The 15,774-nt window shown below is 38.7% G+C and overlaps 1 protein-coding gene across 1 annotated transcript in view; it reads left to right on the forward strand.

The window, feature by feature from the left end:
• The window catches only part of MYRFL (myelin regulatory factor-like), a gene marked incomplete at its 5' end in the record, with an annotated part of 16,229 nt that extends 1,509 nt beyond the window's left edge, over nt 1-14,720 (forward strand). The window contains 11 exons of the mRNA XM_010153044.1: nt 619-814; nt 1,922-1,998; nt 3,176-3,286; nt 3,866-3,956; nt 7,022-7,222; nt 7,625-7,733; nt 8,230-8,339; nt 11,760-11,923; nt 12,516-12,579; nt 13,803-13,888; nt 14,624-14,720. Of these exons, the coding sequence (XP_010151346.1) occupies nt 619-814; nt 1,922-1,998; nt 3,176-3,286; nt 3,866-3,956; nt 7,022-7,222; nt 7,625-7,733; nt 8,230-8,339; nt 11,760-11,923; nt 12,516-12,579; nt 13,803-13,888; nt 14,624-14,720 (1,306 nt within the window). The remainder of the gene's footprint in view (nt 1-618; nt 815-1,921; nt 1,999-3,175; nt 3,287-3,865; nt 3,957-7,021; nt 7,223-7,624; nt 7,734-8,229; nt 8,340-11,759; nt 11,924-12,515; nt 12,580-13,802; nt 13,889-14,623) is intronic.
• Nucleotides 14,721-15,774: the final 1,054 nt, after the last annotated feature.

A 15,774-nucleotide genomic window follows, 5' to 3' on the forward strand; every position in this document is an offset into this window, starting at 1 on the left:
GACAAATTAGCCCTTTGAATAAATAGAATAGGGTTTCCTTAGTTGGAGTAGAATGGAAAACATTGTAAAGGAGAGTTTTATAGTCATCTGGCCAGAGGGTCAGTGTCGATAGCTTTGCTTTTAGCTTGAGGAAAACCTTTTTCAAATCCCAGCAGCTTCTGCAGAAGCACTTGGTGTGGGAATTCTGGAGCAAAACTGGGAGACTTGCTGGCTCGTTAGCATGTTGTCTGCAGCACTCCGTCAGCTCTGTTGTTTATAGCAATGTTATAATGAATGCTTGAATACACCAAAAGGTTCGGTTGTGCTTTTAGGTGCACAGAGTTCCTTTATACCAGATTTGTCAGTGAGGTTTATGTAAGCTTCCTCACCTCTGGCTTCCAAACATTTCATGTGTCAGACTGGAATTATAGTACATTTTACATGCATTTTCATTTTTACACCTGTAAGAGGCTAAGAAGAAAATACTTGCAGAACTGGTGGTTGTAAAGATGTGTTTTCACTCCCATTTTGTCAGTAAAAATCAGGTGGATTTTCAGACCACATAAAAAATAGGAACTTAAGATGTCACTCAAGTATGCCTGTACTTAAAGTTGCTATTCTTTCTGCTTGTCTTTGTAGACCTGCTGTAGGATATCATATTGTCACAGATAAAGGATTTAATTTTTCAACAACAGATGATGCCTTTGTGTGCCAGAAGAAGAATCATTTCCAAATCACAGTCCATATTAGAATCACTGGGCATCCGAAATATGTCAAAAGTCAGATGGAGGGGAAACCAATAGAAAAGTTTTACTTGAAAGCTTTTGGAATAAAAGTAAGTATTTTTCCTCTTCATGATTATTTCTTTCAATAAGCTAGTATGTGATTATCCATAGAATAAGGTGAATAATTGAAATGAACCCTTTTCTTAGTAATTTTTTCCAAGAACTGAAAAAAATAGTACTCTTACGTTATTAATGACTTCTGTGGGGAATTCTTTTGCAAAAAAAGGGATGTTTTGTGGATGCTTGTACTGACATATGCTGAAAGATGTCATGTTTGCCTGTTTGCCATGGTTTTACGGACTTTATTCTCTTTGGCTAAAATTTTGTTCCCTCTGTGGGCAGTGCAGGGGCATCAGCTGGTGTGTAGGTAGCCAGTATACCCATTGGTCAAAAAAATGTGTTGAAAAAAAACCTGTTCACAAAGCAAAGAAAAAGAATCACACCTGTCTTTTCTGAACAGTTCATGTGTAGAAAACCAACAGATTTTCTTCTTACCAGGCTTTGCATTTTCATTTTAAGAACCAAATTATTTCCAGCTAGTATGGCACCACAAGCTTTTGTATACAGAAGTAGTAATAATTTTTAATCTTTCTGAAAGATATTACCAGTTTTTTACTTACTACCAAAATTCAGTGGTTTAAAAAAAATCCATGTGCTTGTTTTACAAGGCAGTTACTGCCAGTTTTGCTTAATGCATTCTAATGCAGAAGAAATTAGTGAATATTGGTGTCATCTGTTCTCCTCTGAAGCAAAGTGCTGCTTGGTACCATTCCAGAAAGGAACAGAAATTTACATTAAAATAACTTTTGGAACTACCTTGCACAGGTTCAGTTCTCATGTTAAATATTGACACTTATGCTCTGGGATAGAATGAGCCAATAACAGGCTAGAATCAGAAAGCAATTTTTCTTTCTGAATGCGTTACTTTTCTTTTTCCTTTCAAATTACATCTACAGAATGATTTGGGGCTTCAGACTAGCTGTCAGGTGTCAGTTGATCAGGAGTCAATTCCTGGGTTACTTTCTATGTAGTTCTGTGAGATATGAGAGGGATTTCAGTTTCAGACATAATTTGCATATCAATTTCTATTTAAAAGTTAATTTGTTTGAAGATTCAATATTCCTGTGATTTTTGATAATTCTTTTTTTTCTTTATAGGTGGAAGCTCCAAATCAAACAATTGCTATTGAACAGTCTCAATCAGATCGAAGCAAAAAAACTTTCCATCCTGTTAAGTAAGAATTTTGAGAAATTTATTCCATTTTATTTCAACATATGCTTGGTCTGAAATGTGATGTAGTTGTTTCTTGGAAACTTACAATAGCTCTAAGCTAGTTTTCTGATCTTCATCTGAGTTCCATTCTGGGTGCACACATAGAATCACAGGAGTAGTATATACCTGGTCTCCCCTCATTAAGGAAAATTTTCAGCAGCTTTACAAATGTGTTAAGTATGCCCATCTGAAATAGTTATATTCAGCTTGCAACACTGCTTTATGGTGGTTAGAGCTGCATGACAGATACGTTTCCCATCTCAAAAAATGTCAGTGATGTTCCTGTTCTACATGGGCATGAGATGTATTTGCAGTGCTTTTAGGGAGGAGTGCCTCTGCTAGAAACACACAGGCAGCATCTCCCTGGAACTCTCTGCCATTCTTCTGCATCTTAACTCACTGGTAGAATCAATGTTTGTTCTTCTGGCATAAGTGTTTTCTGTTGGAGCTGTTCTGTTCTTTATAAATAATTAAATAAGCCTTAAAACAAAAACAGGTAAGACAGCATCAAGTTTGACAGGACAGTGCTGGAATAAAGGCTGCAATATATAAACTGCAAAAATTAACTTTGAGCTTGGGAGAAGAGCTTGATTTTCACTAAATTACATCTATCATGGCATTTTTCTTCCTTTTGTACACTGACAAAATAGATTGTGTGTATAAATAGTTTCATGGGTCACTGCTTGATGGACTGTGCTCTTACAGACTTATAAATTAGGTGCAGGTGAAAAAAAGCAGTAAAATGTATTTGTTTTAATGTGGAAATTCAGATCCAATAATAACAATATTAACCTTGGCAATCAACAAATGCCCATCATATGGAACACATACGGTTTTATTGTGATCAACTGTTGTGCAAACAGACCAAGAAACACAGGACTCCTATTGCTAAGAACGGTTTCCCACTGCTGGTGCTTTGTCCTGTTTATCACCTTGCCGCAGTCACTGCTTTTAATGCACTTTTATAAACCAAGGCTGCTGCACTTTTACTTGGGTTCCTGTGGTTTGGTGTTGTTTTCCCCACCGCCCCATTTGTCAGTCTTCTTAAAACTGTTTTAATGAGTTGGAGGAAATCTTGCTTGAGCAAGGCAGATGTCCAAATGCTTATTTCCCTGATCTTGTTTCCTTTTCTGTTTTAGAGTAGATCTGCCAGGGGACCAGGTAACTAAAGTAACACTGGGAAGGCTTCATTTCAGTGAAACTACGGCAAATAACATGAGAAAAAAGGGGAAACCTAATCCTGACCAGAGGTATTGCTGTAGCTGGTTGGCCTCTGTGTGTGAAAAAAGGTGGTCTGCTTTAGGATGGAGCTGATGTTTGTGAAAAGTCTCAGAGTTGCTGAATCTTTGATTTTATTTCAAATTCTGTGATATGTGGTATCTGCTTAAAGGCCACTCCTCTAGAGAAGAATAATATATGTAAATAAAAACATTTATATGAGAATAAAAGAAAATATCCTCATGGTTAGAAGCTGTTTCAGAAAATCATAGCCAGAATGACAGCTGATGAAATCAGGAAGCCAAAAAATCAAATAATGATAATTTTTTTCTGGGGAAGAAAGGGTCTTCATCTTTAAATCTTCATTACTTAAATTTATCAAAATTACTGTAATTTTGGTTCGTTTTCAGTGATCGTGGGGATTGAAATAGCGTATTACATGAGAGTGAAGGAAATAGCTTTTCTTTCATACTGTAACTTAAATGCAGTTTTAAAATGTTCTAGATATCTTTTTATGTATCAATAATAGCAGTTGTATTTATAACTTTTGGTTTTTTTTTTTCTGTGAGAAGACATCACTTATTGTCTTGGTTAATTCAATTTCGAATTAGATACTTCATGCTGGTAGTTGGACTGTATGCTGTCTCTCAGGACCAGTTCTACCTACTGTCTGCAAATGTCTCTGAAAAGATCATTGTGAGGGTAGGTAGAAATCTGTATTGCGTTCATGTGAAAAGTATTTACTGTTTTGATATTCAAAGGGCACTGCGGGGGGGGAGATGATTCTTGGACATAAAAATTACCACTGACTCAGAAGTTAGACAAAAAAAGTTGCAGTTGCATATTGTATGAGTATGTTGTTATCTTTTAATTATTGGGATTTGAAGATATTAAAAGTAGAGCCACAGAAGAATTTAAAAAGAAAGCTTACTGTGAATGCCAGCACAAAATACATCGATTTTTCCAGATTTTTTTCTTTGAGGTGAAACAATTTCCTGCACTTGCCAGGAATTTGGTAGGTGCTTTCATTGGCTAGACACTTCATTTTCAAAAGATGATGAAAAAAAAAAAAAGGCAAGGAAAGAAGGTCAAGCAGCTCTAGGAAGGTTAAGACCCATAGCTGCCCCTTTCCAGCATCTTTCCTGAGTGTCCCAGCTCTTAATTTCATGGCTATAATTTGGTTTCAAAATAGAAAAAGGAAGCATTGGTCTGTCTTCCTCATGACTGTTACTTTTCAGCCCCTGATCCACATAAAGTTTTCCTATTATTACTCAGCTTTACCCTACAGTTAGAGTTAGACTTGAAAGAGAGAAAAACCCCAGAGCTCTGTTGTAAGAGGTTCTATGGAAGGTTAGGAGAAAGCGCAGTCCTCCAGTGAAAGGGGACTGCCAAGGGAAGGTGGGGGCTGCCAAAAGCTTTCAGCCCTGGCCCCTTTCGTGTGACCAATAGCTCGTAGTTAAGTTTTGCAATGGGCATAGTCTAAGGTTGTTTTTTTCTAGGGGGAAAATTATGTTTAGGGCTTAGAAAGCCAGGAAATACATAGGTGCCATGTGGTGAGGCTGCAACAGATGGTGACGGCTTCCGGAAGATTGCAGTCCAGTGAACTTTTTCATGTGGGCCAATTGAGGAGCTGTTTCTTGTTTCCAAGGAATCTTCCTAGTCCTTGGCTTATGGTGAGGAGTAGGCTTAGTATTTTGTTTTAAAGTCAAAGACCAGTAGTTTTAGTGTATTATGTGGGGCTGGGAAGGGGCTCCTAAAGAAAGGTGAGGGCTGTCAAAAGCTTTTAGGCCTGGCATCATTTCATGTAGGCCATTGCTTGGGTCCTTTGTGGCAGCCCATCCTCTGCCTAGGCTTATGATTGCGGCCTGGTTGAACATTTGGGTTGGGAGAGAGCAGAAGTGCAGATCCCTAGTATTTGCCGTGTTGCACAAGGTTTTCCAAAGGAAGATGAGGGCTTTCAGGTGGTTTCAGTCCTGGTTCCTTTTTGGTTTGGGCTATAACTTTGTGTCTTCTTGTGCCCTAAAGCCTCTTCTTGCAGTTGTGGTTAGTTTTTTAGAGGGCAGCGTGGCCAAGAGCTCGTTTCTGGGTGAAGCCATGAAAGGGCTTTGAAAGCAACATTTGGAGTTCAGTAGTTTTGTGCCCTGCTGAGTTGTATCATCCTGGCATTGCCATCGGTTCTTTTATTTCAGGAGACTGAAGCGTTGCGTTTGTATCATTCCTGCATATTTAGTTCTTTGCCTTTTTTGTCCATTAATTTCCATGATAGTGCTTTCATATGACTTTCTCATTCTGCATCTAGCAGTGTTAGAAATATCATCTCTCTACTGATTTGGGAAAGCTGTTGAATTTTCACATTTGGCTAATCCTTGGGATTACTGTTGCCTTATAAGATACATTTTTATGTAAGATTTAGAAGTTTTCATTTTTCTAGCATTTTTAATGTTAGACCCTTTTGAAATTTCAATGAAAAGAGCTCCTTCAGTGTGTGTGAGACAGTATTTTAGTAGGAATCCAGGGAATAAGATTTGAAAATGTAGATAGTATTACAGACAAAGAAAGAAGAATCCAGAAAAACAGAAAGACCAAGAGGCTGTGATTTGAAGTGGTGACAGGAAAACTGGGGGGGGGGGGGGGGGAAATGAAAGGTAATTTTCCAGATGTCTGTCAGGGCTTCAAGTGCCAGGGTACAGCAAGTCAGCCACTGGCTACTGTAAATTGGCAAAGCTGTGCAAATGCACTGTGAGAGAAAGCTGGTCATGTTCTGGCCCTTTATACACTCAAACCTAACAAAACTACCAGCCGAGTAGTGGTTATCAGGCATATCAGATCATGCTCTAATTGTGGCGGAGAGTGGTAAGTGCAGAGCACCCTGCCTTGTACGTGGCAAAGCCTTATGGAAGCCTGGCTTCTTTCAAGGATTGCAAACTTTTTATCGTGATCATGCTTTTGTTCAGACTCAGATTTTTAAAGCCTGAGTTCAAACTTAAAAAAAAAAAAGGCAAAATTAATTAGTGAAATCAAATGCTTTTTCTATTTATACACAGTCAATTGTTTTATTGGTGTCCTTTGAAGGACCCTGTTTCTTTGACAAGAAATTTCTAATCTGAGTTAATTTAAAACGTTACAGATGATTTTAGAAACCATGTGTGTTTAATCTCTGCCTTGTTTGCTCTTTTCTGATTTCCAGCCTCAGCTAAAATTCATTGGGAAATAAAGAATGGTTATGTTAATTGAAGGTGGGGTGGTTTAGATTAGATATCAGGAAGAAGTTCATCATGTGAAGCACAGGTGGTGAAGCACTGGAACAGGTTGCCCAGAGATGTTGTGGATGCCCCATCCCTGGAAGGGTTCAAGGCCAGGCTGGATGAGGCTCTGAGCAACCTGGTCTAGTGGAAGGTGTCCCTGCCCATGGCAGGGGGGGTGGAACTCGATGATTTTTAACGTCCCTTCCAACCCAAACCATTCTGTGATTCTATGTGGCACAACACCACACACAATTGAGCGCATTTGAAAAGTTTTGGACATGATCATTTAGCTTAAGGTGATAATAAAGTAGAATTGAAGGGAAAAAACCATGAGGCCAATGCTATGTGAGCAGAAACACTTAGAAGTGACTCCACTGTTTCTTTATGTGCTGTGGTAGAAGAGCTCTTGAATACAATTTAAATATTAAAGATGAGGCATTTCATTTGCCCTGAATTTCTAATGGATAAGCAATAGTACATCTATGTTATACTGTATCTTTAAACATAATTTTTTTCTTTCAGGCATCTAACCCAGGGCAGTTTGAGAATGACAGTGATGTGCTGTGGCAGCGAGGACATGTTCCAGAGACGATAGTCTATCATGGTCGAGTAGGAATTAACACAGATGCACCAGACGAAGCACTGGTTGTCTGTGGGAATGCAAAAGTTATGGGCAGAGTCATGCATCCATCTGACAGCCGAGCAAAACAGAATATCCAGGAGGTGAGGGTTGTGGACTATTTAGGGCATTTACGTTTGCACTACAGCACATGTGGGGATCATTGTTCTGACATGTGAAGCAGCTTCTTTATCCTGAGCGTGTTGAAATTCTGGCCTAAAGAAATTGGGTGTACTGCTGTGCTCTGTAGAGCTATTGCCTGTGGACTTTGGAAGAGGCTGACAATAGAAACTGGGGATATCTGTGTAAATGGGAGTTGTCAGACTGAAGGGTAACTGACAATACAAATAGCACTCTGCTAACGGGGAATGGGAAGATCGTCTGTATTTTTCAATGTGAAGACTGGCCGAGTGGCCATGTCAGGCTTGTTGCTATCGCAGTGAAGTCCTAGAGGCCATGACGTTCTTAGTGTTTCAACATGTGAGTCTTGGTATTTGTCCAACTAGGTCGATACGAATGAGCAGTTGAGAAGAATAACACAAATGAGGCTGGTGGAGTATGACTACAAGCCTGAATTTGCATCTGTTATGGGAATAAAAAATACCCGTGAAACAGGTATTCAGTAAGCTCTGTTCCCATTTTTCATTTACTTCCATTGTTGCTTACTGTGCCACAGTCTCTTCTAACACCCTGTTACTTCATCTTCACTTCTCAGGATACTACAATTGCATTCTTTGCAGTGTTTCTCGTGTGATATAAAAATGCCAAAATTAAGTATTGATGGTAATTTTCCAACTTCTGTTTCAATCTAGACAGGTTTTTTTTTCCAGAAGTTTAATGAGAATGAAATAAATTAAATAAATAATGATGAATAATCATCACAAAAAATTTTATTCTTATTGCAGAGAAATGGGAATTCTAAAGGTTTCTGTTTGTTATGTGTGGAGAGTGTGTGTGTGTGTGAAATCCTGGATTTCCCTAACACAGAGAAGTTCTAGATCATGTTTGGCCCTACCTGTAGCTTTTAGGGTGAGCAACTCAAAGCACACAACCATGGTCAATGGTATGCCACTGTCTTTCCTGACTTTAATTTCTATTATCTTGTGAACAGGAGTAATAGCCCAAGAAGTAAAGGAGCTTTTACCTCAAGCTGTTAGAGAAGTTGGAGATGTTGCTTGTAATGATGGAGAAAAAATAGAAAACCTCCTCATGGTTGACAAGGTATGGTCTTGAGAGAGGAAGTGGAGGTGTGGATTTCCACTTTCCTTTCATATATGGAGCTATAAACACACATTGTGCTTTATACAAAGCTGTAGGCCTACGCATGTGTTTACAAAAATAGTTCTGCAAATCACTGAGAAAATCTGAACCATCAGGTGTCAGCAAATGGCTGAATCTTTTAATGACAAGTATTTATATTAAAGCCTCATTATGATAATAAATAAACATAAAGAGGAAAGGAAAATATGTAACTGCCGAATAAAGGTGGGTACCGATTTCCCAGCATTGGTCCAACAAGTGGGACTCCAAAATACTCTTTTGTGTTTAGGTGTTTAAGCTAATTCCAGTCTTCTGGAAGTGAATTAAGCAAAGTTGGCATTTTATTTGATAAATAAATGTGTTCTTACCCTAATCCTGGTGTAATCATGTCATATCAGATACAAATGCTAACTGTGTGATGTGTGGGAAGGTTGTTTTTTTTGGCTGAGATCCTTATTATAGTTTCAAAATCACATACTATAAAATGTTTCTGGAGTAAGTACCTTGTTCATAGGTTGGAAACAATGCCTTAGTCTATTGTCCTGTGCCCTCCTCCCCTCCTTTTCCTGTAGAAATAAGACTGCAAGGGACTGTCAGTCATGGAATGCAGTCCCACAGGCCTGCAGACCGCGCTTGTCTGGAATGTTGCTCAGAGCAGCAGCCCCTCTGTTGTGCGCTGGTTCACTGCAGCTCAAGGACCACTTCCCAGCTTTTTCCCACTTACAGCTGATAATGGGAAGAGGGAGGTTTTAAAGATTGCTAACCTTGTATTCATTATAATCGTGCTTTCTTTCATTATCTGATAGAAACAGAAATTTACACCAGCAATCTTGGAGAAAATATCTATAAAAAATACTGCATTTCACTTATCTTCTTTTGATAGGCTACAAATAAGTTAAATTCATAGGTTAGATCTGCTAAACTGTATTCCATATAAAGGAAGCATGAACTAGACACTTTGAATAATGCTGTGGAAAGAGCACTTTCTAGAGATACTAAAAGGAGACTTTTATAAAGTTCACTGTATTTGGCCAGGGTTCCAGCTTGTAGCTGATTTTTAGATGCTGATAGAAGAGTGGTGATGTTAGTGACACTAGGTTCGTTTTGCTCTTTAGCCCTTCCTGTTACATTGTGTGACAGCTGCAGCATCGTTTGCATTTTTGAGCCCCCTCCCAAAGATCTTCAGGGTAGTCTTTTTTTTCTGACAAAACTTTCAGGTTGGACAGCTGAACTTTGGATTTATATCTGTCTCTTTGCTGCAATATCACACAAAATACCACCTCTAGCAGTACTTCTCAGCACTGCTGTTTGGGCCCATCGTGTTCCCTTTCTCCACTGTAGCTTGGGTCTCTGGACAAGAGAATGCATGCCAGAATGTCTTCCAGGGATATGACCTAACAAATGGAGAAAGCCTGCTGCACTCTGCAGGGTGTGATTTTTGCCCTGGATGTGGCTCAGGCAGGAGTGAGTTGTTACAGGAGTGGCTTATTTGCTGCTTTGCACCTTCTGCTTTCCTAGGTCTGGGATCATTTCACAAATGCTTTGACGTTGTTTTAATAGAGTCAGGTAAATCTGTGCTTCTCCTCTTTCTCCTAACACCTGTGGCAGAGCATGTGAATGTCAATCCTGTGACTTTTGGTGTGACAGAGGGAGTAGAGATCTGTGTCTAACAGTTTCAGATATTGAACCTATTAATAAGATATTGAATTAAGTTATTTGGAACATCTGATGTTCAGGTGGAACATCTGCTTTAAATGTCTGGAGCTCCCAACTCCAGAATAGCTCAGCACCTTGAGTAGTAAATGGATGCTGCTTCATACCTTTGCTTTCAGTTAGACAGGTGATGAGGCCTTGAACTTTATCTCACGTTTCAAGTTGAGTTCCAGATAAGCAGGATACTGGCTGGTTTGGTTGTGTCTTTTTGTCAGTTACGTGTTTGGAGCTGTCAGACTCCGTAAAATTAATTGATTACATGACACATTTGAATGATGCTTTACTACTTACTAGAGGAATGTCTCAACTGTGTGGAAATTTGCTGTTTTCTCCTCAGACGCACTGTCCTCAGTGCTTTGTGAAGCAAGGCCATAAAACTCTAATCAGGCCTTTTCGGCCAAAGAAAGTACTCCTTCATTTTGCCAGATGAGCCATTTTCTCAGCTAATTGAAGTCACCTAGAAGAGATTCATGCATGATTGGAAGAGAATGGAGAGGACCACTGTTACATGATAGGAGGACAGTGATTTCACAGTTCTAGACACAAGGTTATTTTGAAGTCACTTTTTAGTTAAACAGGCTGCTGTTCTTCTGGTAGCAAAGAAGTTTGCAACTTACCACCAACACATGTGTTCTGGTTCTGTTTATACAAAATACTGCCTGTTTTTGTGGAATCCAGTCACCTTTAAAAGAAAGGGATGTGTGGAATTTACAGCGTGAAAGGCAAAACTCTGCTTTTGTCTTTCTTCTGCATGACTTGACTGGACTAGAACACTTAGCAACATCAACTGCAGTAATAGCTTCATCCAGGGTTTAATGTCATCAGTTTGGTTGTACATTGGTATTACAAAATCTGTTCTTTCACACACATCAAAGAAAGTGTGACCAGTAAGTAAGATTAGTAACCATTTTTGGTTTAGAAATGGATGAAATAGTACAACCAATCAGGTAATAACTGAGGGCTTTTCTGGCAGCAGATTGATACCTAAATAATAAGCAGCAGGTAAAAGAATAGAAGGCTTTTCCTGGGTAAAATATTCAGCAGTGCACGGAGTGTGTCTGAACTGTTAGTTGTGGTATTGCTCACGGTATTAGAACTTACAGGACTTCCATAAGAGGCTGGAGAGGTTGAAGGGGAGAACAAAATATGCCATCACAACTTGGCCTCTGGTTTGGATCTTTCACTGATTCCTGCGTGATTCATGTTATGTGTACAACATGGATAGAAACTCTGGCTTGTCTGAGCCAGGTTAATCAATCCTTTAGGTAGATGGTTGGATGTGCATTTTGTGAAAGGATTCTGGAGTCTACGTTCAGCTGCAGCACTACAAGCCTAATAGATGCCTTTTGTGACAGTGTTAAGGTTTAAAATTAAACACAGTATGAAGGCAAAATATAGTTTAAATTCTTGGTCTACAAAGCCCTTTAATTCCTTCAAGTTTTTCTGCAAGTCCTCATTTTCAGTTTACTGCAAATTGAACATAGGCACTTCTTACAATCTAGCAAAAGGGTTTTATAGTCATAAGTGCATCCAATTTACAGTGAGATAACCTGTGTTTGCATTTTAAATATTTAGTGTGTCCTTACATAGGTGAATGCTGTACTCATTACTGCTTGTTATATCTGACTGATGAATATACTCTATCTTTGTCACTGTTTTGCTTCTCAGGATCAGATCTTTATGGAGAATGTTGGTGCTGTAAAGCAGCTTTGTAAACTAACCAACAATCTTGAAGTCAGAATAGAAGAACTGGAACAGTGGAATAAGAAACTGGCCAGGCTGAAACGGATGAGCAGCTTAAAGTCAACAGCAAGTGAAGAGAGCAAAGTCAGGTACCTCTGTCTGAAATGTTTTCTGGTAATTGTCACAGAAATTGGTAAAGTCACCTCTGTGGTAGAGGTGAAAACCAATTTTGCTTGACAGTGGAGTTCAGCTCATTTCCAGCATTTAAGTTGTGCAAAAAATACAAATTTCTCATTTTTTTTAAGTCACTGACAAAATTAATATTTGAAATGGCTGTTAAATTGCGGTCAGTTTTGTGATTGCTTCGGTTGCATAAGGTCGGGGCAGATTATGTCCAGTTACAACCCTGGAGTTTGGAAATTGTTGCTACGAGACATCTGCAGAACTGCTTCTGCGAGAAAGAATCTTCATTAGTGCTTTACTGGAAATGATGAGCATTTCCTATTTCTAAACCGTCTCCCAAAGTTTTCTTTGAAATCAATGAAGCATTTAATAGCATTCACCTCAGTGAGTTAACTGGAGACCTTTGTTCTTAAAAATGAATCTGATGACACTTCTGTCTTTCTCTTTTTAAATGTTAAAATTGCAAAAACAAGTGACTAACATCCTATTGAAAATGTCTCTTTTTCACTTTTTAGTTGCTGAAACATTTGAATGTTAAAGAGATTTTGTCTCTTACAGCAGGTATAGTCGAGCTACTAGTCTTTTGCCATCAAAAAAATCAGTCCCGCTAAAATCCGGCAAGGTGAGTGAAATTAAATACATGCAATATGCCTGTGAGAGAGCTTTTGTTAAGTGCTGAAATACTGGTGAAAGCTATCATGTTTCTAAATACAGAATCAAATTTCTTAGCCAGAACTATTTAGTATCATGCTAGAATCTTAAAAACTATCTGAGCAAGAAAATATGTATGCGACACTTTCAGTTCTTGCCTAGACCTTGTGTATTTGAGTACATCCATGCTGTGTGATGGTGTGAAGGAGACCTCAGCAGGAGGGAATTGTTGAGCCTGTTGGTGTGCTCACATGTGCAGCCTTACACAGAAATGCTCATTTCTGTTTGGGATTCTGCACAGTGATACTCATCTTTCTTCCTTGGATGAGTCTTTTACTGTGGTTTACAGTTAACATCTGTTTTGTACTGGATAATGCTGTCTTTCAGGTGGTTAAGACCTGGAGAGGATGTTGTTGCTATTGCTGAATGACTTCCTCTTGCCCGTATCCTGGTACAGAAAGAAGATACCCCTTTTCACAGGGAATGAATGAGTTCTATGTTGACTTTTCAAGACAGTCTTCCTAGGCTGCTAGGTGCTGTTCTTCAAGATGAACCAATGCTCATTTGCCTACCTTGCTTTTGCCAGTGCCAAAAGCAAGAGCAAATAACAGTTCAGATGTTCTTTATTCCAAAATGACAATCATCGTCTAAGATCATCCTACTTGTTTGGAAGGTGCCTTTCTTCAGTGTTTATACCAGCCCTTGTTTAACACTGAACATATAATGACAATCAAATGCTCCATCATCTAAGATCATCCTACTTGTTTGGAAGATGCCTTTCTTCAGTGTTTATACCAGCCCTTGTTTAACACTGAACATATACTGAAAGCTGTTCATCTTTCAGTTCTGGCTACTGCTTACTGAGTTCTTAATTTGATTTTGAAATACTTCAAGACTGTGAAAGATGGCAGGGAAAAAAGAGAAGGAGCTCTTATTTTTACCCACGCTTTCTTCCACTGCAATGTTTGTGTCCCCAGACTATCAACAGCGTGCAGTGCACTCTCAGTTTTAGGGAGACTTTCATGTGTTAAGTTTTTCTCTTTAGACGTTGACCCCTATATATAGATCACTTGTACGGTTCCTCTAAAAGAAACAAGGTTAACTGAAAATCAGACTAGTGTAGTATTTCTTGATCTATTAGTAGTAGCTTAATTATGTGCCACTTATATTAACCAAACTTTTTTTTTTCCCTAGGTTTGTTTGTCAAAGAGGAAAGAGTCTTGCTCCATGAAGATTTTCCGGGTGACTATAATAGCTTTGATTGCTATTATGGCACTATGGTAACAATTAATTATCAACAAGTTGGCTTGCTTCTCCCTTTCTACTTATCAGAAAGAAGATTGCAATTTTTTTTCTTCTTCTCACCCTTCCTACTCAAAGAACACAATGCATTAACAGTGAATATGCTTGGTAATAATTATGAAAAGTGAGATACTCATGTGTTGCACACATGACTAATCTCTGTTCGTGTCACAATATATGGTGCACCTTGGATGTATCTCAGTGGCTCATGCTACAGGTCCAAAGCTGGACTCATGAGACTCTGCATGTTTTATGCAATTATTCTGTGCATGAGTACAACTTCTGATGTACAGAGTGATTCTGTTGTGTGAATTGAAGCTGGACTAGTTCCCAATGTGGTGGGCAGTCCTGTGACTCTGAAAGTTTAAGTTGTGACATTGGACTTGTGAAAGTATGCTCTGGACTTGCCTTTTTCTGTTGTCAGTCCAAAAACCTGTGGTTTACAATCTCTCTGTGAAATAAGTACTTTGAACTGGTGGTGTGATTCTATTTACAGTGGAAAACCGACCATATTTTATGTTGAATTTAGCTGTGTACAATTATCTCACCTAAACCCCATTAAAATCATGTGAAATTTTTCCCGCCAGAGGGTGATGTGATCAGATAGTTAACTCTTGCATTACTAAATTTGGACAAGGTGCTGTCAAGGTATTATTCATATTATGTTGCATAAGAGATGGATGTAAATCTGCAGAACAATTCTCTTTCTACAGTGCTTTGACCATATCGACCCTATATGTACTTAGCATTCATGACAGACATTTTGAAAAACATCTGATTTACAGGCAAGTAGTTGACTTAGTGAATTAGCATTCGTAACACGTTGTGGACTGATCTGTTTTGGTCCGCAACTCTGACGTCCATTTCTTAATGAACTGTTTTTCTTCATCAGCAGTACCTCAAGTTCCGTTGTACTCTCTCCCTCTACCACTACAGCAGGTACTGTATCTCTGCTTGCCTGCACACACATCCGCTTCTGTGCTATTATGAAATGCCAGCAGACATGCGGCACTAGTGAGAATTATGTCTATTTTTTTTTCCCTTTAGCACTGCAGGGGGAAAGCACAATATCTCAGAGCATGCAACCCATCAGCAGGATCCCTGAAGTGGATTTCTGTGACATTTTGCCTTGTGACAAGGTCTATTGTTGTCCAATTCATCCACAAAAAGCCAGATCTCTAAGTTATGAGAAAACCAATGAAAAGGAGAAACGTAAGTTAAAACATTAATTTCTATTATTTACCATTTGAATAAACACTATGTGAAGAGCGTGGGAGAAAGGGCAAGAAAGTTTTAAAGCAGTTAGCTTCCAACAGAAGTATGTTCCAGAAGATTTAAAAAATGCTGATATAACTAATCATCACTGCAGTTAATATATATGTTTTTGTAAAATCTGGCCTGGTTGCCTTTAAGAGTTCTTTGTCCTAAGGTGTTTTGTCAGGTGTCACTGTTCTTCCTGGCCATTCATGGTAAATGATTTCCAGTGAACCAGAAAGTCACTAATTCCTTTAATTAACCTTTGGCTACAGTTGGCCAGGAGTTGAGTGGTGGGGGTAGTGGAGGGTGAATTAGCAGATGTAAAAAAAACCCCATAACACTTAATGGTGTCACAGTGTGGTGATATTACATATTTTCTGTGGCAGAGACAGAAATTTAATTGCCAAAACCCATAAATCTTATAATTAAAACTCTACTCATTCAGGCGGGGGTTTTGAGTAGAGAAGTGTTATTTGAAGGCAGAGCTCTGTGAAATAAATTACTTTTACTGGAATGAATTATCTTTAAGATATTGTTTGCCAGGCATTATGTGTGCAATATAGGAGTATGTGCGTTGTTTACAACTTTTATAATATTTATGAGAAAG

The sequence above is a fragment of the Eurypyga helias genome, unplaced genomic scaffold (assembly GCF_000690775.1).
Source record: "Eurypyga helias isolate BGI_N326 unplaced genomic scaffold, ASM69077v1 scaffold7776, whole genome shotgun sequence".
Classification (NCBI taxonomy): domain Eukaryota; kingdom Metazoa; phylum Chordata; class Aves; order Eurypygiformes; family Eurypygidae; genus Eurypyga; species Eurypyga helias.